At 31.5% G+C, this 25,069-nt stretch overlaps 2 protein-coding genes across 3 annotated transcripts; both read right to left on the reverse strand.

The window, feature by feature from the left end:
- Positions 1-290: 290 nt before the first annotated feature.
- Positions 291-3,860, reverse strand: LOC126709181 (uncharacterized). The gene is made up of 4 exons (XM_050409298.1): positions 3,697-3,860; positions 3,169-3,343; positions 2,288-2,349; positions 291-614 (listed from the first exon to the last, which is right to left on the reverse strand). Exons 1-4 carry the CDS (start codon positions 3,808-3,810, stop codon positions 450-452), a joined length of 516 nt encoding a protein of 171 aa, XP_050265255.1. The 5' UTR covers positions 3,811-3,860; the 3' UTR covers positions 291-449.
- Positions 3,861-17,312: 13,452 nt separating this feature from the next.
- LOC126709023 (autophagy-related protein 8f) lies at positions 17,313-21,376 on the reverse strand. Of its 2 annotated transcripts, none has more exons than XM_050409086.1 (6): positions 21,211-21,376; positions 20,492-20,539; positions 20,319-20,374; positions 19,129-19,181; positions 17,701-17,819; positions 17,313-17,598 (listed from the first exon to the last, which is right to left on the reverse strand). In XM_050409086.1, the coding sequence occupies exons 2-6, from the start codon at positions 20,526-20,528 to the stop codon at positions 17,495-17,497; spliced, it is 369 nt and encodes a 122-aa protein (XP_050265043.1). In that variant the 5' UTR covers positions 20,529-20,539; positions 21,211-21,376; the 3' UTR covers positions 17,313-17,494. The 2 variants fall into 2 exon arrangements, with proteins under 2 accessions (XP_050265043.1, XP_050265044.1); XM_050409087.1 differs by having other exon boundaries at positions 20,492-20,533; positions 21,211-21,349.
- Positions 21,377-25,069: the final 3,693 nt, after the last annotated feature.

The raw sequence follows: 25,069 nt of genomic DNA on the forward strand, positions 1-25,069 counted from the left end.
TTTAGGTAAAGAGCCTCTTTCATTTAAGAAGAATACCAACAAACATATTTACAAACGATAGCGACACATCCATGTATTAGGAATCGCATCTTTTATTCAAATCAATTACCCACAATCACGATGACACAAAATCATCATTTTGGCATCATAGCACCATCCAACATACTTGTCCAGAGGAAGTTGATATTTTGCCAAGTCTTTCCCTTCGAAATCTGTCTCTCTTTTTTTTTTTTTTTTGGGTGCAATTCTTAATTTCTTATTGGAAACCAAAAAATATGATACAAGTGTCCTTAAGATTTAACTACTTCATTCTTCATACATTACCACAAGCACTGTAATTCGAAGCATATATAATACAGTTCCCCGTAAGATGAGAGTATAGGTGGAAAAGCTTAAATGATATATAATAAATTAAAGAGACATGTAGATGTAGGAAAGATTTTGATGATTTAGGGCTTTTCATTGTGAATGGGTGGTTTCCGATGGGGTTGCGCATAATCCATCACTATACTCACATTGTTGTCCAGTCCCTCATTTTCTATAGCGTCTACTGTTTCTTTAGCAGTGTCATGTTGCGCAGCTCCCAGCAATGACCGTACGTTCCACTTCAATCCCTACACAAGAATTTCAGCATCATATAAGAGAAAAGTGATTATCTTATTTTAATTTTTTTAAGAGTAAAGGAAAGTGAATTGAAGAAAATAAAAATAGATAAATTAGAATTGAATAATCAAAACATTTTCAGAAAGCTCACCCCCCCCCCCCCCCCCCTTTTGCAGTGATTAATAAATTTAGATTGCACCCCTCAACTGTGCAACTAAGAACTCAATTCAAAAGCAAATATTAAGTAATATACATGAAAATTTATGATTTTAAAATTAAAAAAATACAATGAAAATGAAACTTTAAACTCTATTTTTCTATAAGTTTACGTATCATGGAGATGGAGCAAGCTTAGGAAAAATTCTTTAGATGCAATATATTAGATTTTTCAATTAAATTTAAATATATGATTGTATTGACTAATGAAAAATAAATATTATCTTTTTCTTACGATATTAAAATTTAATGTAATTATGTGTTTAAATTTAATTGAAAAATAAAATATATTATTTAAGGGATTGTACCTATGTTTTACCCTTAGTTTATATATAGAAATAGTATGTTCAGTTTGAAAAATAATATTTTTCTAAAAAAAGTTTGAGAAAGAATATACTTGTTCTATACTTCCTTCCTTTTATTTTTTGTGGTATTTTGGAGGGTATTATATTTACCTTAATCATAATTGTTCATTTTAAATGTTTTAATTTTGGTCTTTTATTTATATTCATAAAGGTACTACCTTCTTATTAAAAGAAAGAAAGAAAAACGAAATTATATTCATGAAGGAATAAGGGAGAAAAAACATTATTTATTACTTTTTTTTTGGCAAACATTATTTATTACTATAAGAGCATCCGTAGCAGTTGGTGCAAAAATTATATCATTTTGCCACATCAAATGCCTACTTTATTATTTTACCACATCATTTTACAACTTTTCATTTATCAGATGTTTTATAATTCAATTCTATACATTAAAATAATATTTACTACACATTAAAATAATATTTACTACACAATAAAATACATTAAAATACATTATTTTGATTTACCACATTTGTCCGTACCGTTGCAAATTTGCAACGATACGGACACAAAATGGTATATGTGCCAAATATATGCAACATATGCAACATCTGCTAGGGAGCTATTTTTTGTGTTTGGTGTGGGCTATGTGCCAAATATTTAGCATTTGGCACATATCCCACATCTAGTGTGGGTGCTCTACCATAAACATAATTACCTTTCCAAAACATAGAGGCATTGTCTTTTCTCTCTCTCTCTATATATATATATATATCTATATATATATATATATATCATTTTTCTCAGTAAATACATATAAGACCAACACCATCTATCGTCATTTTTCACGTGCATTGTCACGCAAACATATCGATATCATATGACACCATTTTCTCGTCTTATAAGGTGTTTTAATTGCTCTTGTGCATATAATTATAGCTAGAATGATGCATGCATGCATGGAGTGCATGCGCATACCCATTGCCATCCTTAATGAGGACATGGTGAAGAAGGGTGGGCCATTATTAGTCTAGGAAACTACCTTTCCCTACATACAAAACTAAACCATGCGAACCATTTTTTGATGTAAACGTAGTACAAACCATATATACAAACCTATCCAGAGAGTAAAAAAAAAAAACATGGAGTAAGTCATCTACCTGTATGCTTCTCACCAGTTGCAAATCTTTGTGGAAAGACGACCCCATAATATTCTCATATCCTGCACATCCCACCACTATACGTATCAATCAATAATAATTTTGATACTAAAGTATAGAAGTAAAAGTTACAATTTAAAGCTAGTGGTGGAGATGAACTGTGTACACAAATTTTGTGCATTAGTTATTCACAAAAAGAAATAGTACTACTTTAAATTTAACATTAATTATATATTAAAAAAATGATGAAGTAATTAAGTAAATAAACCCGCCTACACTTAGGAAAATAATCAAAATATAGAGAATACTAGCTTCTGAGTACGGACTAACGCACGTGCTCAAAAGCTCTTTTAATTTTCTGGATAAAGATTAATAATTTGCATCTATTATAATTTAAAAATATTTTTTTTTTATTTTTCAAACAAATAAAAATGATAAATTTTAAAAATAAGCAGTAACTGTAATTTCTTTTTTGAACGTGAAGGAAAAAAAATCCTAAATTTTAGGAGTTCTCTTTTTGAATTTAAAATAAAATTTGTTATTTGACATTTATAATTCTATTTTTAAATGAAGTTATTATTTATTAAATAGAGTATTTTTAAATCACACAAAAATCTAGTTAAAAGAGGGAAATTCTCTAGATAATAACAAGTCTAACATATATATATATATATGTTAACCCTCCAAAGTTTCTGACTCTAGTGGGAAAAACAAGAAAAGAAGCTAGGTAGTTAGGAAATTAACAAGTACAGATTTGATAAGGGAACTAATTTTCTTTTGTGGTAAAGTAGTTGGAGTTTAGTTCTCCATGCACGTCTATATCTATTTTGAGGAAGGTATACGTGCAAAGAATTCATCGCAAAACTCAGTTCGAAGAGAACCTGAAGTTTCCTCATTTTCTTGTTTCTTAAAAGGGACCTTTGAATCCTTCTGTTTGTCATGGCTGTTTCTTCCATCGTATTTTATATTTTTTTGTTGTGATATGCACTTATCAAAGGGGCAAGGCCTCGACCTTGATGTGATTGTTGTCTCAAGAACTTTTGTCCTTTCTGCATCCTACAACGAACCAAAAATTTAGATCATTCTCGTTGAAAGTGCTTTACAAGTAATTTATACCAATTATTTAAAATGCTTTACAAGTTTTCTTGCATATGAAAGAGAAAAATCGTAGTCATCATATTGCTAGTTTGACAAAAATATATTTAGTACTCTTATGAAGGTTTTGGATCAAAATTATTATATACATAGTTACTTGAAAAGTTAAAAGAATTATTAAAAGTTTTAAAAAATTGTACATAAAATATATAATTTAAATAAATAAATAGAAAAACACTTCGAAGATTGTTATCATAACGTTGCTCATAACTTATGAATAAGAAATATATTAGATAGTTGAAGTTAACACCAACCTTGCTGAAATAGTCAGCTTGTTTTCTATTCTCCTTATCAGCAAGTCGTAGACGGGAGGCATCACATGCATGCAAAGAAAGACATAGGAGAATGAGGAGAACAAGAGAAGACATGGTTGGAGAAAATGGTTTTGAACTCGATTACCAGGTTAAAAGTCACAGAATGGAAATGTGGTGTGAATTTAGTGTTAGGTTTCCCAGTATTTGTAGTGGTGGAGCCAAGGAAAAGCATTAAATGCAGGTTTCGTATGTAATGAGAGACGTTCTTTAAGAGAACATGCAGGTGTTTGGGTGATGAACATTGAAAACGAAATTCAAGATATTGAGGGCCTCCCTTGTCCCCTTCCTCTCTCACTTTTTAATAAACTGGGGGGGCCTCAAGAAACAGAAAGGCATTATAGAGTTACATGGTGAACATTACAAATGGATGGAGATAGATATTTAGGCTGAGAAGGAGAGAGAGTTTGAAATATTCTTACAGAGATAAAAACATTTCATAAATCAAGAGAAATGACTACTTTCCACCACCGGCCAATATGTACCGTACCGATACATGTACCATTATCAAAACGCCAACGTTTCATATCGATTTAAATACCAAGTGTACTAGTCAATTTGGCTATACCGGCCGGTACCAAAGAAAAAAAAAATTTTGATTTTTTGTAAAAGCAGAATGGTAACTTACTTGCATTAACTTATTAGTATTATTAGTTTTCTTAGTATGCAATGAACAATTAAACTTTCTGTTATATATATATATATATATATATTTTTTTTTTTTTTCTTTTTGTTGATGCTAAAGTCTAAAATCATGAATAATTTATTCTGAATTGAGGTAATATTTTATGGTAAACTTTTATATTTATTAATATATATATATATATATATATATAAAATAACGGTAAACCCGAAACAGTACACCAGTATTGATTGGCACCAAAATATATCGTTCTGCTGGTCAAATTGGTACAGCCTTCAGTACGAGTTTGGCTCCCTTGCTTTCCACTTATATGTTAGGGCGGTGCGATATATATAAAATTTGTTTTCTAAATTATTTTATCCTTAAAAAATAAATTTTCACATCTTGATTTAAATTTTGCACACTCTGATCACAAATCACAAAATAAAGTTATATATATTATACTTTATTTAATCATGTTATAATAACATTTTGTTATGAAGTTAGTGATTAAAAAAAAGTAAAATTAGTGATTATTCAAGCATTTGATTGATCAAGTAATTAAGCACTTAGTGTATTATATATGTATAGATGAGTGTGATTGTGTGGGTCAATAATTAATACAGTACTAGTGGGTTGAGTTTTGTCATTTAGTTTAAATTTTTTTTATAAAACAATGACAAATAGATAATGATAGTTGCATAAAAAATTTATTATATAAACTTAATAAAATAAAATAGTCACACCTACTCACATTGACAATAGATAATAACAACTGATAATAATGAACAATCATATAACTATTTCATAATATAAAAACTCGTAAAAGAAAATTATAAATGGGATAATTACAGTAAACCCACCTGAGGTAAGGCCCGTTTGCGGTTTGCCTACCCGTGGTTTAAAACTTTACACTTTGCCCACCTGAACTTCAATCCGTTACCCATCCGTTACCCACCTCACCCCCAGCCGTTAGAAAAACACATTTTTAGGGAAAAACAAACATAACAAAGATAAAAAAGTTAGGGTTTTGATTGCTTAAAGAACTTCTATAAGAACAAAATGGAGGAATGGCACACAAATCCCACTCTGATCTTGGCTTCTCTCCCCACTGTGGCTAGGATTCAAAGTGGATTTGAAGTTGGAATTGGGGTTGGGTTTGCTACTGTGGTTGGGTTTCATTTGAGCTGCCTCAAATGAAACTCCATGGCTAACCCTTAAAGCTCGTTTCCCTTAATCATCGACGCCACCTCAGCGGCGAGCTCCTCCTCACCAAAAAACCTTACCAAGCCCTCACCAATCCCGAGCTCTCACTCCAATCTCTGAAGCTTTCCTAGGCCGAGCCTCCATTGGACCTCCATGGCCGACCCTTCAAGCTCCCACAATAAATCTCACCGAGCCCTCTCTCTCACTCTAAACTCAGGGCAATCCTAGCTTTTTGATGGGTCGAAAACTCAAGGGCTCCACCACCACCAGCGTTCTTCCTAGTGATTCAGAACCCCCACAAAACCTAGAAAGTAAGATAAAGAAGAAGAAGAAGAAGAATAAGCAAAGGAACAAGGACAAAGCTGAAGAACTTGAAGCTAATAATCTCAAGCGAAAGCATGAAGAAATCGAGGCCAAAGAGAAGAAGAGTAAGAATAAGAAACCGAAAGAGGATGACAATGAAAGCAAAACCCACCAAGGAAAAGAAGAGGATGAAACTGTGAAAGATGGTCTGGTTGTGGTGAGCTGGCATAATGTGAAATTGGGTAAGTATGCTCCTTTGAAGTCCTTCGCTAAGTTGGGTCTGCCCCAAGAGGTTTTGGAGTGCTGCAAGAACTTCCAGAGCCCCTCTTCCATTCAATCCCGTGCCTGGCCTTTCTTATTGGACGCTCGTGACTTTATATCGGCATCCATGTCATCCTTGCTCCATGTACTTTGTTCTTATAGAAGTTCTTAAGGAATCAAAACCCTAGCTTTTTTTTTTTTGTTATGTTTGTTTTTCTCTAAAAATGTGTTTCTCTAACGGCTGGGGGTGAGGTGGGTAACGGATGGGTAACGGATTGAAGTTCATGTGGGCAAAGTGTAAAGTTTTAAACCATGGGTGGGCAAATTTTAAAGTGCAAACTGGCCTTACCTCAAGTGGGTTTACTGTAATTATCCCTTATAAAATTTTATATATTTGTGTGTATTTTTTTTTTTTTTTTTTGTGTCAATATAACTCGATATATTCAAATTATCTTTTTATTAAATTTTGTTTAATCTAAGTTACTTAATGACTCCTTTGAAAAAAATTCTTGGAGCCACTACGGTATATTACTCAAAAAAACAAGGAAATTTAGCTCAGGGTAAAAATCAGAGTGGTCTGGTGTAAAAAGAAAAATATATAGAATATGGAACCAGGGGAGCTAGGACATACGCATGTGTTTTTATAGATGACTTGCATTCTCTGTCTCCGCCCTACAAGTTACCGCATAACTTGCAAGTTGCAACTACTTCATTTTGTTTGTACTAGACAGTGAACATGCAGTGGAAATTGAATGTCTCTCATATCTACAAGTTACTAAAGGACGTGACTGATGGACTAATTTTCCTAAAAAATTAATAAAGACAAGGGACATGGTTGAAATAAAAGCAGTTTCCTTAGCGAATACAATAAAGTGGCCAATCTGTACAAAGTGTTGGATCGTTTTCAAATTGAATACATGTTGAAATTTTGAAATATGACTTTCTTTATGTGAAGTGTTGGATCGTTTCATAGATATATATGAAGTGTTAAGTGTTGGATCGTTTCAAATTTATGAAAAATAAAGTTAGCATACATTTAATATTAACAAAATATTAAAAAAATGACACAAAATAATTATTCTCAACACATTTCGAATTAATTATTTATCAAAATAAAACTTGAAAATCATTTATTAATTATAGTTTACTAAATCTCATAGTAATTTTCTTTTCAATTTAATTATAGAATCAAGTAGTACTTTAGAAAATCATCTTCATATTGTGAAGCATAGTTTTGATAACATTTGCGGTTAAAAATGCGCATGTCATAGTTACAGTGATAAGTTACAAATGCAACCAATCTATAAATGAATTTTTCCAAAAAAAAAATCTATAATTGAATTTGTGGGTAATCGATATTCTACAATTTGACGGATTCTATAAAAGGAATAATGATGAATATAAAAAGAAAAAAAAAACACGTGTATTTAAATTTAGGGAGAAAGGAGGGAGGGTGTGTTAGGGCTAGGGGTCATGGTCCCATGATAGTAAAGTGGGTTTGTCTGGTAGTTGCATTCATTATTGTATTAGCATTACTCAAAAGATTTTATAATAATAATCGTGTTAAATTCCTATTCTATTATTTTTGGAAAATTGTATCCAAAACATATCCAACTATACATTAAGGGTACGTTTGGTATACTGAATGTAGATTACAACATGAATAGTAATCTTTATTACTAGGAATAAAATATGTTGTAATGGAATAACTAAACCTATTCATTAGTTTGGTTGTGAGTTGTAATATTAGAATAAAACTTATGATCTATTTTAGGAAATATCTCATTCATACAATTATATTTCCTAGAAAATAATTTATTTTAAATTGTAGAGAGATGAGTTATTTTTAATGATTTTTTATTTCCATAATTGTTAGGTGGGTTTAGAAAGTTTATTTATTTGGAAATATATTAGTGTTGGAAATTATTACATTTACTAAGGAATAGCTATTACAACCCTTTTAGAGATGAATAGTTATTCTTCATTTTAAAGAATAGCTATTCATAAGGAATAACTATTCCCTGTAATAAAAATATAACCAAACTATTGAATAGTTAAACCATAGGAATAACTATAGGAATAACTATTACATTATAGTGTCTATTACAGTCTACCAAACGTGCCCTAATTAAGTTGTAAGCCTTTCCTGATCACGGAATTGAAATTGAAGTTCAAGATGAAGACACAACTTTTTAAGAAACTACTGGATCTATTAGCTCAATTGCAGGCCTAATTGCACTCAACTGATCAAGCTTTACTTAAGCTCAACGATAGGCTTGACACTATTTGTATTTGACCGATTAAAAAGCCTTGGGATTTTAGATTAATTTTTTATTCAGATACAATTTGACTTAAGGCCTTTGGAATTGTTCCCTACACATCTAAAACATAAAAGGTACACTTAAGTCAATCTAAACATAAGAGATGAGAGATCTCTGCGTGGATGTGCACCTAGGGTTTTGTACCAAACAAGTATCTCTGTCGTCAACAATTAAAAATCCAGATTAGTGATACTTTGGAAACTATTGCGTCTATCAATTCAGTCTAGCAAGTGGTTGGTAAACCTTCAAGTTGGTAATTGATTTGAAGTCATAAATAGGGCATTTGTGTTGAACATTTCTATGACGAGAAAGTTCAATAGGTTGCAACCTAGCCTCAAGAAACAATATTTTATGGAACAACATTTTTATTTATCCTAAGAAATATTTTCATAGTAAGAAATAAATCATAATAGGAAGTTCATATTTGGATAATCCCAAATCAAAATCTTATCTTGGGTGCCCATGAAAATACAATCTTGATCTTTCATATATTTAAAATCATTTTTGTCAAGAGTTTTGTAATTTAATAACATAGTATACTCTCTTTTATTAGAAAAACCAAAGTTCAAATTCCTCTTTCCCATCAAAAAAAAAAAAAAAAATTTCCTCTTTCCCATTATTATAATTATTTGAATTAAAAAAGTAAAAAGAAAAAAAAAGTTTTCCCAACCCCATAAACAAGCAGTCCTATCCCAAAATCCTCGAAAAGGTTTCAACTAGCTAGGTTAGTATCACTGAATTTGCCCTACAAAGAAGACATATTAGACTCAAAACAATGGTTTCTACTTCTACTTCTTGAAATTTAGGGCCAATTGTTGTCTACTAATTTTTGTATTTTTCCTGTTCTATTAACTTTTCAATTACTTATTCACCACTAGAAGAAGAAAAAAAAAAGTTTCGACATTTCCAAATTCCTCTTTCTTCACTTCCATTTGCATAATTTTAACCAACTTTTTAGATTTCCTTCAATAGGTAGATATTTCATATTAGGATATTAAGATTCAAGCACTCAATTTGTTTGATAATTCAATGCAGTTGGGAAAAAGAGAATTTAAATCCTCAATATCTTCCTTGAAAACATTAGAAAGTACTAGTCAAGTTACAAGAGTTGTAACGATTCAAACACCCTATTGAAACATAGGGAAATGGGATGATGGGGTTGAAATGTAAATGAAGGTTTAGGAGGAACATGTGGGATCTATAGGGAGTGGGGGGTAGGGTAAGGGAGTGAGGAGACAAGGGGACAAAGGAGCATGGCCAATACCGTCTATTTGCACCTCCTCTTTAAAACATTGAAAAGGGTCGACTCCTCTAACTCCCACTACCATCGATATCAACCTTGCATCATCCCAAGTTACATGTACGTACTCCATGTGTTACTTACACATCATTGTTTTGTCATGTCACCACACTACTCCTATATTAACCTCTTATTATTATTATTATGGACAAAATGGGCTTCTGCCATTTTCTACAAAACTAATTAGCCTTTTGCCCTTCTTCCCAAACTAAATAGGGAAATGCCCCTCTTCTGAAACTCGACTTTTTCAAAATCGAGTTAAACCCTATAGTGACGTTTTTAAGGACCTATAGTGACGTTTCGTAACTTGATATCCATAAAATCGAGTTATAGGCAATTTTATTACCTATAACTCGATTCTGTGAATATCAAGTTATAAAACGTCACTATAGGTTCTTCAAACGTCACTATAGGTCCTTAAAAACGTCACTATAGGACTTTAGAATTTTTTTTTTTTTTTTAACTCGATTTTGAGAAAGTCGAGTTTCAAAAGAGGGGCATTTCCCTATTTAGTTTGGGAAGAAAGGCAAAAGGCTAATTAGTTTTGTGGAAAAGGACAAAAGCCCATTTTGTCCTTATTATTATTATATACAGCAATTATTTACTTTCACACACTTCTTCATAATTTTGCTTAGTTGATAAATTCTGATTACTAGACAATAAATCTAACACTAATTTTACTTCATATGACATTTTTTCTAAAAACAATTTGTCCACGATTAATGAATCAGGCCTGCACAGTTTGTTATCTTAAAAAATTGTGTTAAGTTTGTATATCCATTTACTTATCCTAGAGTATGTCTTGAAAGTGCAAATAGATATTCGTCGATTAAAGAAATGATAATTCAAATTTCTCTATAAAAAAAAATGATTATTCTCTGTATACTCATAGTAATTGATTTTATCTACGTACCAAATGAAGCATATACGCCTTTTGGCTTTGGATTTTTTCTTCTCCTCCCCCTCTGTAGATAACTGGCAACTCTCGCTCTCTCTTAAAATGCCCACCCTATTTAAAAATCCTAAAAAGACAATGCTAAAAATCCTTACCAAGCAACCACTAGTCTTCTGGTTGTTAAATTTTAGTGGATGCTGATCCACCAGAGCCAATAAGGTTTTGGAAGTTTGGATGTCCCATAAGAGATTGGCTTTGGATCATGGAGCTCCAAACCTGCAGATAAAGCTTTTAAACAAACCAAGTTAACCATATACATTTACAGCTCGATTTTTACAAATTAATAATGATGAGTACACAACTTTATGGCAGGTTGTTATAGTGATGCTAACAAAAATAATGTTGGTGGTTGTGTGAGATCCAATAAAACCTTGTAAGTTTTGAAAAAAGTTGTGAGGTGGCATGTTTTTTAAAACTTCATCCATTGGGGTTGGCCCTAACTTAAAGCCAATTGAGACTTAGATTATTTATTTATTTTTTTTCTTTTTTCTCCCTTAATTACAACAAGAGAGAGAGATTCAAATTTTGGTTCTCTTTCATAGGATAATCGGGTAGTATTATTGAACCATAGGCCCCATACCCCAAGAATGACAAGGAATCTTTGGAGAGGACCCCCAACTTAAGCCAAGTGAGGATTGATTCTTTTTTTCCCTTACAACAAAAGTGAGAGAGAGATTCAAACTACCAACTTAGGCTCCAAGTGTTTTATTGTAATATTTTTCAATGAAACAAATAGAGTCTTGGATTCTTTTCAATGAGAGAATTGAGTAGTATCACTTAACTGCAGGGACGTAGCCAGGGCCCAAAGGTTTTTCAAAAGGTTTTTAATGAGAGAATTGAGTCGAATTTAGGTTTTTACTTCTCCGGGAAGATACTTTCGCTTTCACTAAAAGATTCCAAAGGCCACTGCATATCAGTCAAGTTGTTCATTATGCACAAACAAATTAGGAAGGGAGGAGAAGGTATGCGTTGGATCTGGGATATGCAACATGCCAATCAAAATATGTAAACCCTACATTTTGTGAGAGCTCCAAACCTGACAAGTCCTTAAATACCCCAAGGTTGTGTTTGAATAGCAACATTTGAATTTGGATTTGGATTTAGATTTGGATTTGAAACTATTAATTTAAAATGCCTTAATTTGAAATCTCTTGATTTTAAAATTCTTTGTTTGGGTCTTATTAAGTAATGAAGGATTTGAAATTCATCATTGGAAATTTCATTGTTTAGATACCTAAATTTGGATTTGGATTTAAGAACAAAAAAAATTATTTTTAATTATTATTTTTCTTAATCCTTCGACATTTTAATTTTAAATACATGAGGTAATATTGATAATTTGAAAGAAAAAATATCTATTTAGCAAGACTTCTTCCTATACCTATGAATTTCATTGGACCCAAAAATGATACATTTCCCACGGGAGAATCCTTAGAATTACCCTTTCTTAGCTTTTAATTTACCACTGGCCGTCCAATGAAATGTGAATTTTATTTTATTAATATACTATTATTAATATATTATTTCCTTGGATTAATCACAGGATGCACATATATAAAAAATTTAGTAAGACAAGTGATGACTAAATATTTTTAGTCATAGCCAACTAAAAAAATATATTGCCAACTATCAACAATTAAAATGTTTTATATCAACTAGAAAGGACACCCAAATAAATGGTTTTTTTTTTTTTTTTCACAACATTCAAAATGTCAAACTAAAAAATTATTCTAAAGTTATTAACAACTAAAAAGTTATATATCAAAAGAGACAAATTAAATATCCAAAAATATGTGTCTTTTACACAACTTACAAAAAAAACAAATTAATGGTGACTAAGTAGAAGTTGTATCCAATCCTTTTTATCATCATCATTTGAAAGACTTTTCAAAAATTTAAAGTCCTTCGCACCTCCATGCATTAACTTCTCAATTATTCTGAATATTTCAAACTGTGTAAGTCCAGGAACTTTTGAAACCATTGCATGTATCTCTTCACTAGAAGGTTGTGGTTGCTCTTGATTTTTCTTTGTTGTGAAGTGCTTTTTTACAAATGAACAGTACTTTTTAAGAGAGGAACCAATATCTGCAACAACTTCAACGAATGGATCTTTCCTACTCCTTCTTTGGTGAGACTCAACTGTAGAACTTATTGATACAGAAGGCAGATGTGGCTGTTGTGCAATAGGAGAATTCACCCCATTTTCTCTTTCCTCAGCCATAACTTCAACTGTTTCATTCATATGTTTTACACCAATGCCAATAGCTCTATCCCTCCCACACAAGATGTCAATGTCCTCCCAATTGTCAATAACTTTGTTTTTATAAGCACCCGTTTTTGCATTTTTCTAAAAAAGTAAAAAAAAAAAAAAAAAAAAAAAAATTAGCATATTATTTTGCATAGTTTAAGCAAATCAGTGTAGTGAATGAAGCAATATTAAATTTCCCATGGACTTATAGTTTTATTGACTAACTCAGTGCATTGGTAATTTTTGAAGAAAAAAGATATGCAGAAGATAGTGCACCAAGGTTATGGGAGAGGAACAGAACACTTAGAGGCTCCATTTTGCATTTTCTTAGACTATAAATTAGTTCGGGCTCTATTTTGCATTACTTGTTAAATTAGTTTCTATCATTTTTTGGCTTAAAATGTTGTTAGTGTTTTTTAGGTGTTTGTTGTGGTGTAAAAATTTTAATTAAATTAAATGTGTTTTAGGTTGACCATGAAAATGTAGTGGTATCTTAAGTTGTTAACAAAAAGTTTATTTTTCCATATAAAAAATAGAAAATTTTTAATTTTACATTCTTAAAAATGATATCCGGTTCATTTTTAGGAATGTAATCAAATACTGAAAAATGAAATGTTTTCCTTTAAGATATTTTCAATTAAAAACATTTTCTCATAACATTTTGAGCCAAGATAAGCTTGAATCTAACTTTTTCTCTCATAACATATGCCAATAGTGATGGATCCAAGAGCAGCCCTGGCCTATGAGACTTGTGTCATATGCCAAACATAGACTACAAATTCATTCAGACTTTCATATTGCATTCATACCTATTGTAAGATTTGTGCATTAGTCAAGATGAAGGTTGGGAAACAATGATGCAATTACTTGTAGTGATACACTACACTTCTTGATCAGCATTATAAATTAATTCAGACGAACGTTCATCCTTTGTCCTATGCGAGATTACATTATGCTAAGCTTGGTATCTAGTCGCTGCATCTTGATGATGGGTATTTGTGGACATTGCATATATGGGAACATCAGGTTTCACCATTGGGCTAATTTGGACTCTCTACTACTAGTCTACTGCCAGTCTACCTACTGGTTTTATCTTTTCATTCATGCTATTGTATGGTTGGTTTTGCTTACTTTCAACGTATACATATGGAAACAATCCAGGTACAAGTCCGACTCAACACATTTTGGGGCTGCAACAATTTAAAGTGGGAAATAAATAATTTTCTTAGTTTCTTCCAATATCCCAACAGTGTTACTCGTTGAACATTCCTTTATAAATACATCAATTTGATATTTGTACATTTTAAACAAATTTAGCTTCAATTAAATTGGTTTATTTATAGTAATACTTGGTAGTCATGCAAATATATGAAATATTAAGCATGTTATTGGCATGTTACTTGCCTTTTCATGCAAAATATGGCCATGTTGCTACGAAGTATTTTCATATGGATTGAATATTTTATTTATAAATAAAAAGTTTTAAAAACTATTAAATTCTAAATTGTGGCATTTCTATTAAATATCTCAATACAGTTTCAAGCATATTCATTTCAAACCTTGCTCAAATTTACTGCTAATCTAAGACTCCTGAATAATATTTATGTTTTTATTTTTTATTTATTTAAAAATCTATTTTACTTGCTTTTTTGAGATTTAAGATTACTACTAATTATGTTTTTGTTTTCAAGTTCTACTAAAATTTTCTTTTCAATTGGTAAAATCACTAATCCACTTAATATTTCTTGTACATAGTCAATTTTAAATAGGATTTTATCAATTTTAATTTTGGATAACTTCTTCCTGCAAATGGAAATATAAAATATATTGTTAGTTAATATTTTATAAGCAATACATGTATTACAAAAAGAATCTAGCATTTTATAGAATTTAATACATTAATGGACAATTTTCGTCTATTTATATAAAATGTATTTTAAAACTTTTAAATCTAAAAATAAATCTAAACAATCAGTATCAAAATAAATATTATATTTGAGACTATCAAAATAAATCCAAGAACATGTAGTTTTCGCTAAAACTGTAGAAATTACTGGGTAAAAAGAAACTTGGTGTCCATGATGATACAAGCTAATTCACCTTCAAATTGGTACTTGTCAAAATGTGTTATGAACCTACTAGATTCCAGCCATGTTTAAATTCTCAGTTGCACTTGCATCTGATATTTAGGGAGGTCAATGTAATTGCTCTTATTAAGCATGTAGAGTGTAGACTCTATATATTCCTTAGTCCTACATGAACTCATCATCTTTTAATACTATGGTAAGTAAAATTTTAAAAATTAAAAATTGATAAACTTGTGTCTGTAGTGAAGAGATGAAGTGGACAACAATTGCTGCCTTACTGCACTCGACTTTTTCTGCTGTCAAATTCAAATGCTCAAGCCTACAAATAGGTTTATTTTTTGGTAAAATATGCCACAGCTGCTGAATTTTAACTCCAAAGTTTCAGAAGGCAATGCTAGGGTTAAGATAGAGAAAAGCAGGCCGTGAAAGTCATGTAGGCCAATACCAAAACATAATGCTCTTTTATAACTCTGATTTGAGTAATGTCATATCTGACTGTACTGGGTTTGTCACTTTATAGACTGAACAACTGAGAGATTTTTTTTTTTTTTTTTTTTTCATTTATTAATAAGCAAACAAAGGAATTCTATTTGCTATAAAGATACAACAGAATCATTGAGAGAGAGAGAGAGAGAGAGACACAGACAGAGACAGAGGATGGCATGGAGCTATTAGTACAAGGATCAAGGATGTTCTGCCATTTTCAGACATGGTTGCAGTAGAATGCACTAACGTGGGCTTAAACACCTTGTTCAAAGCAGCAACTTTGAAAGGACTGAGCTACTCTGTCTTTATTCTCTACACAAGCCCATATCAAAATATTTGACTTAGTCGATATATATACATACACACACACAAGTATACAACCTTGTCTTTCCCTCATTTTCCTTGGGAACCAAACTGCTGGTCCACACTAACAATTTGCAAAAATAACAAGCAACAAAAAGAGTCTGTTCAACACATTGTTTAAAGTAAACAGGTCTTACTCTATACCATTGGATCCCCAGATTACTCGTTTTTCCTCAATTTCTGCCCTCACTTAAATATCCCTCTTACAGTCCTCTTAAGAGCCAAATCTGCCGAAATTCAAATCCATAGCTCCCTCCACTAACTCAGGAGTAAATAACCTATACACTTGCATCGCAGGCATAACCTAATCTCACATATTAATTAAATCAATTTCTTATTACTTTACTTTCTCCACACAAAAAAAAAAAATATATATATATATATATATATATAAATATATATTACTTATTACTTCACAACTCATAGATAGTTCATAAAAGCATTTCATCAAACACATAATTTGCATGACAAACCCACAAATGAAAATACAAATAGAAAATAAAGACAAACCCAACACAAATTATTGAAAATGCTATGAAACAAAATGCACAAACAAATCAAACAAAACCCACAAACAAATCAAATGAAATCCAAACAAACCCACGAAAAAATCAAATGAAACCCATAGAAAAAACCACAGCATTTGTGGATTTAGATTCAGTAGAAAGAGAGAAACAAAGAGGTTAAAGAGGAAGATAAGAATTGAGAGAGACAAACCTGAAGTAGCTGCAAGAAAGAGATAGAGAAGAAGAGCTTGTGAGTTGTGGCTAGGAAGAGAGAGTTGGAGAGACGCGAGCCGAGAGAAATAGAAAACAAACGTGCGTGAGATTTCCAAATTCCACCGTGTAAGGATATTTGAAATACATGGATTTGGGCCTATCAAATTCTTATTGGATTTGGGGCCAGATCCAAATCCATTTCTTTTAACTTACCCAATGCATGCTTCGTAGCTTCAACAAGTCCCTCTACATACCCTAAGTCTAAGATGCTCCATAGCTTTAAGAAACTCCTAACTCCAGATTTATATCTGGTAAGTTCAGAGTTTCAAACCTTCCTCAAAGAAGAAAACCACATGGCAAATTTGCTACGGCTTTAGTTAGCTCAGTAGTTCTGCAACCAGCAACTTGATAGTTCAATGCTAAGCCTGGTTTTGATCATTATGGGATGGCCTCCAAACCTATACCTGGTGTTTGGTCTAGGCCTAGCCTGCATAAAACATCCAGCAACAACCAACTACCGACACATTGAGGTAGTTACCAGTACCACTACTCCAGAACCAACTAAAGTTTACTTGAGCCAAAAAAATTCCCCTCTAAACAATCTAAAATTATAATCTCTTTTATTATTTATTATTACTAATTAAAACTGGAATCTACCTATAAGGTAAACAGGGATCAAAGAGCATGATTATTGAAAATGAGAAGCAGAAGATTTTAAAATTCAAACTGGTTCTTAGTTTTATCCTGTACATATATATACCCTTATAATAGGCACAATAATGAAATCATCCTGAGCGAGGAAAATAAGATGCACCACGGAAATTAGATATGGTGAAACTTTAAAGAAAGAACATTTTATGAAATCAACAACTACAGTGGAATCTGAAGCCCAAATGTGTTTTCGCCACTGTAAGTAACATAGAGAAACCCATCCTCATCCTTCTTCTCCTCATATATAGCAGACATGATTGCGCCTGCAGAAACCAAACGAAACCACATTTAGTGAGCTGTCTCAAATCAAAAGGCCCAAATAGAGCACGTATCTTGTGGATGATCATATTAGCAGCAAGTTTTACCTGTTGGTGGAAGGACATTGTCTACAAATATAAATATTGCCTTTTCTGCACTCAGTTTAATCCTTTTGCGGATGACATAGACAAATTGTCCCACTGTCAGATCAGCTGGAACAAGGTACCTGAAATTTGCTCAATTAGTCTATGGTGGGGAGGAAAAAATAAGCACAACAAAACATTAAACGTAAGGGTAGGTATAATATACTGAAGGACCATGATTACACAGAAAACAACACTGAGACTTGGAATTGGCCTTTACAAAAACAAATTTGATCGATAATAACAGTTTTTGGTAAAGAACTAGCCGGACTACATGGAGAGTACCAACTTGTTTAAAAATTACAAACCAAGATTCAAAGAATAAGAAGTACCAAAAAGATATGATAGGGATGTTTCCTAAACGATCATCCACTCATATCAAGAAGGTAACAAAGACTTTTTAATAACATGAACAGGGCATTCTACACCATCAAAGGTCCTACCATTGCTTTCCCACCTAATGGGCTACAATATACATAAAGAAGCAGTCTTCCAAACTGTTACACTCCTGTGATTATTGAACCTTTACAAGAAGTAAGAAGTGAAGACCAAGAAAGCAAATGAAGGGTGTTACATTTGTACCTTATTATGAGACAGCTAGGATCTTTTATTGTTTGATTAGCAACAGAAAATTTGGTGTTGAAATACAAACAAAGAGTGATTCTTTACACTGAACGATTTTTTTTTCTTTCTTTAGGTAGATAGTGGCGGAGGGGGAGAATCAGGACTGAGGATGTGATCTTTAAATTTAATAAGACCAATGCCAAATTCTGTTTACCTATGACTCCAGCCAAGTGCCATTACAGGATAATACAGAATAGGGCAGGTATACTAAATACAATAATAATTGTATCAGTATCGTTGCTTCTCACAGGATTATTAATAATCTAGGAATTGTTAAGAAGCACAAAGCATTGATGATGGGAAATTTTACTTGCAAGTGATCGTGTCAACCACAAGTTGAAAGTAAAGTGTTATATCGTCAAAATATCGTTCTTTTTAATTGCTTCTTTTAACCATGAGATGCACATCATCAATGACCATCACATTAGATGAAATTTTCTTTTCAGTCTTAAACAAGTTCTATGAAGTATGTCTGCTTGTGTGTGTGTGTGTGTGTGTGAGTGCAAAACTGAATGGCTCTGTATCTGAAAAAAATTAATGAACTATCTACACCAAAGATGGAGAGAGGCCTACAACCCAGAGCCATTAGTAGAGGACAATGCGTTACTTATGTTCCCCTAGTGATGCCTGTTAAGAACAATTATACATAAGTTCTGTTTGAAACACTAACGGATATAGCTTTTCTAGGTTTAATTAAACTAAATCCAGATCATAGACATGGGATAAGAAAGCAGGGAATGCAACAAGTAATAGTAGGAATTTACTTACTTTTTCTTATCAATGCTTGGGATGTCACTTCTCTCTGCCCTCTCCACAATAACCTTAAAATTATACAAGCAAGTTTTCAGAAAACTCAGGTTAGAAAACCAAAAGGGTAGAATGCAGATTAGACGTATTATAATCATTAAATAGTCAGTGCAGCATTCATCTTCCAAAAAAAAAAAGTATAATAAAGCCATGTCCTTGATTGAAGACGGTCACACAACCAAATTATCAATACTACATGATTTGATTTCTAGACTATGACCTTGCAACACTTTGGGTTTAACATCTCATAAATTTTCTTCCTCAAAATTTCTCTACCAATATATTGCAACTAAACATTAGGATATAAATTTCATTATAGAAACTTTCCAAGTAAAATCAAGCATATATAAAGATTGAAAATAGCATATTACAAAACCTAAAAATCTTTAATTTCATACAAAGATTCAGTATCGGCTTCCTTTTTCCCCAAATAACATCATGCTTTTCAATAACTATTCTGTTTAACATGCCAAGCTCAATTGCATGTCAGACACTATATACAACGCATGCAATAGAAAAGTAAAAGGCCTTCACTGTAAAAGACCATATATGTCAATAGAAAGTTTAGATATAGAACTTTGATAAGGGATTCACAAAATCACTAGAAAAAAGGAAAAAAAGGAAAAATATTAAGGATATGTGCCAAGGATGATCAACAAACATAGACATAAATATGACTCTACCCAGATATAAAACAAAAGAGAAATAATTAAGCCATCTATGGTCGACACAGGAATCAGCAGTCATTCCAAAACCAAACAGCAAAAGCTGTATTATACAGCATTTGGCTACCACTTCGATAAATATTTGTAGTCCCAAGCAGGTGCTCCTTGCTAGAAGTTATTGTTCATGGCTTTATACATCACCAACCTAAATCTCTGTAACCCTAATAGCCCCAAATACATTTGTAAAAGAATCTTGAAATCTAGATGTGCTTCTCAGTTTACAAGATAAACTGAGAAGCAGCTGAAACTGCTGACTACAAGATAAACTTCAAAGATAGAAACATTCATGAGAAACAAGTTCAACCCAAACTTGACTTCATAATAGGCGAACAAAATAAAAAGATACCACAATGAATTCAGTATTCTCATTACAAACCAGAATTGCCAATATATAATTAAGCTTAAAAAGTAACAATTATTGCTCACCGGAATCCTATCTGGGTATTTCTCCCTAATCCTAGCGGCCTCCGCGCGTCTCTTCTCTGAAGACAAAAGTAATCACATATTCATGAGTTCAACACATTACCCACCTTTCCATACACAACAAAGTAACAATCAGAAATTAACTCAAATTTCAAACTACAAATAATACTACATACCAAGATCATGCTCTTGCTTGAAGTAACTCTTTGCCATGTCTCCTGAAACTAAAATCCAAAATTAAGAAAACTCAACTCATTAAATCGAAAATTACTCCTCAGACAACTAATTAAGAGCCATAATAACACTGCGTTGATCAAACCCAAAACTATATATAATCTGTATTCTAAGTTTCTTGCAGACATAAACAATCATGAATAATAAGACCGATGACAACAAGAACATGAATTTAATCAAAACCTTGTCTTTAAAACCAAAAAAAAAAAAAAAATTGCATAGAACCTAAAAAGTAGTACACAAATTCATTATTAACAAAAATTAACTTCAAATTGAACTACCTTTGTCAATATCGTATACCCACAAAAGTTTGAACAAAAATAAAAATCTATATATTTTAAAGTATCTGGCATATAAACAATAAAGACCCAAATTTTTTTATTTAATTATAAACCTAAATAATAGCGCAAAAAAAATTCTTTTGAAGAATCAAAAACATAGAATACAACAAGCTCTCTCAAAATCAAATACCCCCAGAAGGGGGAAAAAAAAAAAAAAAAACTTTTATTAACATAAATTTAAAAAGAATTATATTATAAAAAAAAAAAAAAAGACGAAAAATAATTTCAGGGCCTGTGTGTTTATTAGAAGGCTCGATTAATTGATTAATAAACAGAAAATATAAAAATTTATTAAAAGAAAGAAAAGCAAGAGAAAAAACCTCTTGAAGATGAACCGAAAAAGAAAGAGGTTTTCCTTTTTCTGATCAGAACTGAATGAAGCTCGTGGGTTTTGTTTGGTTAAGCAAATTGAAACATATACGGCTTTTGCTTTGTGTTTCAACTATTTATATTGTACTACTAATATTATCCTATACTTGATAGCCAATTCATTAATACTTAATTAATAAAAAATTTAAAAATAAGTGAGAAAGTTACAATGTGCTTGCTCATAGGTCTTTACAGACGTGGGGAACAAGATTTTTGAGAAATTTTTTATTAGATTTTCATGAATACATTTGAACCGTTGATTTTGTGGTACTTTATGATTGAATAGGCGTCATCAATTTTTTTTACATAAAGGATGCATCGAAGGGCTAAGGTTTTATTGTTATTATCGTCAAAGCAATAAGAACCGTTCATAAGTTTGACCCTACTTTAGTGTTAATGTGCTATTGACACAAAGCTATCAGATAAGTACTACAGAAGCTCGAACACAAGAGAAGGTGCCTCCACAATCCACATGGAATAATGAGAATATGCCTCGAACCCTTTTCAATATAGGGACAGTATTAACAGGCCGATTCTTAGGATTTGAAGTTGAGCCCACTTCACTCAAAGTTGAGCTTCTTTTTTCTTTTTTGGGTTTTGTTTTGATTGGGCTACTACACAAAAGGATTCTACGGCTGATCTCTATTTCAATATATTATTATTATTATTTTATCAACTAGATTATCTAAATACGTTTTCATTCAAATATTTTACTAGTTAAAGAGAATTACTTTTTATTAATAATTGCGTTCGTTATTTTTTTTTTTTTTGGGCCGGACTAATAATGGGGCTTGTCACGCAAGCGGCAAACAAGAACAATTCGGAGGGGCCTAATGACCTAAATTTGCCATGAACGATTTTGAAGGACCTGGTTACCAAAGTAATGGCCTAAAACCCTCAAATGAAAAATAATATATATAACATATTATATATATTTGTCTCATAGTATAGTAAACAAATAATAATAATATAAAAAGCAAGGCCCTCACCTGAGAAAAAAAAAATTAATCTCTTCTATTGACCAGGAGATGTATTGTCTATTTATCATACAATTTAAAATTTTTAATCAAGACTCATAAATTTTAATGAATAAATTTTTTTTTTTTAAATCATCTTTTTGAATGTCGTGCTTTTGGATAATGCATTTTAATTTGTTTGTGATAGTTTAAGAGGGCAAAATTTGCAGAACAATATAATTCTGGAAACATTTTTGGCAGATGACATGTGTTCAAAGTTAATTAGTTAGTTGGAACTCTTTTTTGAAGTCGAGTACAGCAAAATCGACTTTTAGTGAAAGTTGAGTATATCGAAAATGGATTAAAAAAGAGAGGAAAAAACGATTTTGGTTGGAAGACAAGTTTACTATAATCAATTTTGGCTAAAAGTCGAATTTCTTAAAATCGATTTCCAAAAAACAGTCCAACTAACTAATTAACTTTGAACGCATGCCATCCGCCTAAAATTTTTCTATAATTATACTGTTTGGCAAATTTTGCTGTTTAAGAGTGTTCAATCTCCCAAACACATTAAAGGTGAATAACTCTTCATTTATCTTTCTATTAAAATTGAAATCAAAATAAATAATTTTTCATACAAATTCATTATTGAAATTCAATGCTCAATACCTGAAGTTCAACATTGCTAGGAGAGACAACCACTATCTCAAATATGATATTTATTCTAATTCTAATGATTTAGATTTATTTTCAAATTTTAAATTTTTTAAAAGAAGTCTCACAAAAGAGATGAAAATATTCCAATTAACATATTAAATTATATAAGAAGACTAGATTCTATTTCTGATGCATTTATCGCTTACAAAATATTACTAACAGTACATGTTATAGTTGTGTCTACAAAAAGGAGCTTTCCAAAATTAAGATAGATAAAATTATATTTAAGATTGACTGTCTCAAAATAAAAATTAAGTGGATTAGCTATATTACCAATTAAAAAGGAAATTTTAGTAGAACTTGTACAAAAAAACCTAATTAGTAGTAATTTATCAAAAAGTAAGAAAAAAATATTTTTAAATGAAAAATATCAAAATATAAATAATATTCAATTAATATTTAAAAAATAAGAGAAGCCCCCACTTTAAATTGTCACCTTAGTCCTAAAATATATTGAATCAACCCTAGATTCAACCTCAATAGTAAGCCCATGGTGGATTTGTTTAGTAGAATGGGGGATGTCTTCTGAGTGGCTGGATGTTTGCCACAGGCTTTGATTATTGTGTACATTAGGGGATGCTTGCACCAAGGAGCAAAGCTCAATTCAGCCTAAGAGGACATATGTTGTTCCTTTTATTTTTCTTCAAAACTTTTCTATCTGCTTGACCCTCCTTACCCTGCTACATCCCATGCAAATTTCCCCCACCCCAAAGAGGAGATTGGACAATGATAAGTTTTGCTCTGCCCACCCTGAATATATATATATATATATATAAATTTAATCTTTTCTATACATATCTAAGTTAAAATTTATTTTATACATATTCTATTACCATTTCTAAAATACTTGTCTCATAGTCATCATTTTTCCTTATGCTTCATTTTTATCTTATCACTCTCACTAGGATTAGTAATACATCATCTCCAACCTACTCCAAACTCGATATGTTCCACTCCTACCCTATGTGGGTTTTTCCCAACTTGAAGAAGAGATGGGGTGAGGACTAGGCATCCATGATCTGACCCACACCACCCCATTGTCATCCTTTTGTGAACCTACTGACTTGAATATTTTCTGCAAATTGAAGTCTATACAAAGATAAACATGCTAACGCCCACCAAATCTCAGAGGGAACCATCTTCTTTCTGTTTAGAATGTCTAAAATTGTTAATTGTGAGCATCCAAGGAATATTTTGAGGACACGAAAAAATGAGCAGGTTGATAAAAGTGTGGTTTTTAGCTATGATTTCTACATCTGTCGTCTTTCCAACCAAAACACAAACCACTTGTAGCTGTAGGCATACCATATATATAACGTTCAATTAAAAAAAATACAGGTATCTGATGCTCTAATTGAGTAATTGTAATTTTAGGCTTTTAGCAAAATCATCTTCTAAAATGACTTTCTTTTTAAATTGCACAAAATTAATTTAAGGCAAAAATGAATGTAAAGGAGAAGAGAAAGGCAAAAGTGTAACATATTTTATACTTTTATCACTTTAAGTTATGAAGTAATAAGGATACAAAAGTAATTTCATAAAAATAGTCCAAACTTTTTAAGAGTATGAGAGTAATTTTTAAGATTTGAAAGGAAAGTATAAAATAAAAAATTGGAGAGAGTTTTAAAAACATACATTCAGATGGTTAGATTAAACTAGGGTAGCATTTTTCTTCCCTCTTTCTTTCTCTCCTCATTTTCCTTTTAACCAAACAAAGGAATTTGAATCTATTCTCTTCCCTTCTCACTCAAAGCATCTCCAGCAACTTCTTTATATTTTTGTACTGTTTGGATAGTGAATAGTGACATTTACCTTTTACCTACCTATTTTTTCAAATACATCTTCTAACAGATTCTCTATCATTTCTCTATCTCATTTAAATATTATTTCTTCATTCATTATTTATTCATATTTTAACACACATATTCCCCATACCCTATCCCCACTCCTTTCTTTGCTAATTTTTTATTCTGTTTTATTTTTTTGCTAATGAATAGTAACACATAAGGTTTGGAGAATGACTATTCATTAGCAAATTTTTTTTTTTTTTGAGTTTTAAAGAAGCTGTTAAAGGACTATTTTTTGGCTTCATTCTTCATTATAGAGATTATTTTGCTTTTACTTAGGTTATTGAAGA

Source organism: Quercus robur, chromosome 12, assembly GCF_932294415.1.
Source record: "Quercus robur chromosome 12, dhQueRobu3.1, whole genome shotgun sequence".
Classification (NCBI taxonomy): Eukaryota; Viridiplantae; Streptophyta; class Magnoliopsida; order Fagales; family Fagaceae; genus Quercus; species Quercus robur.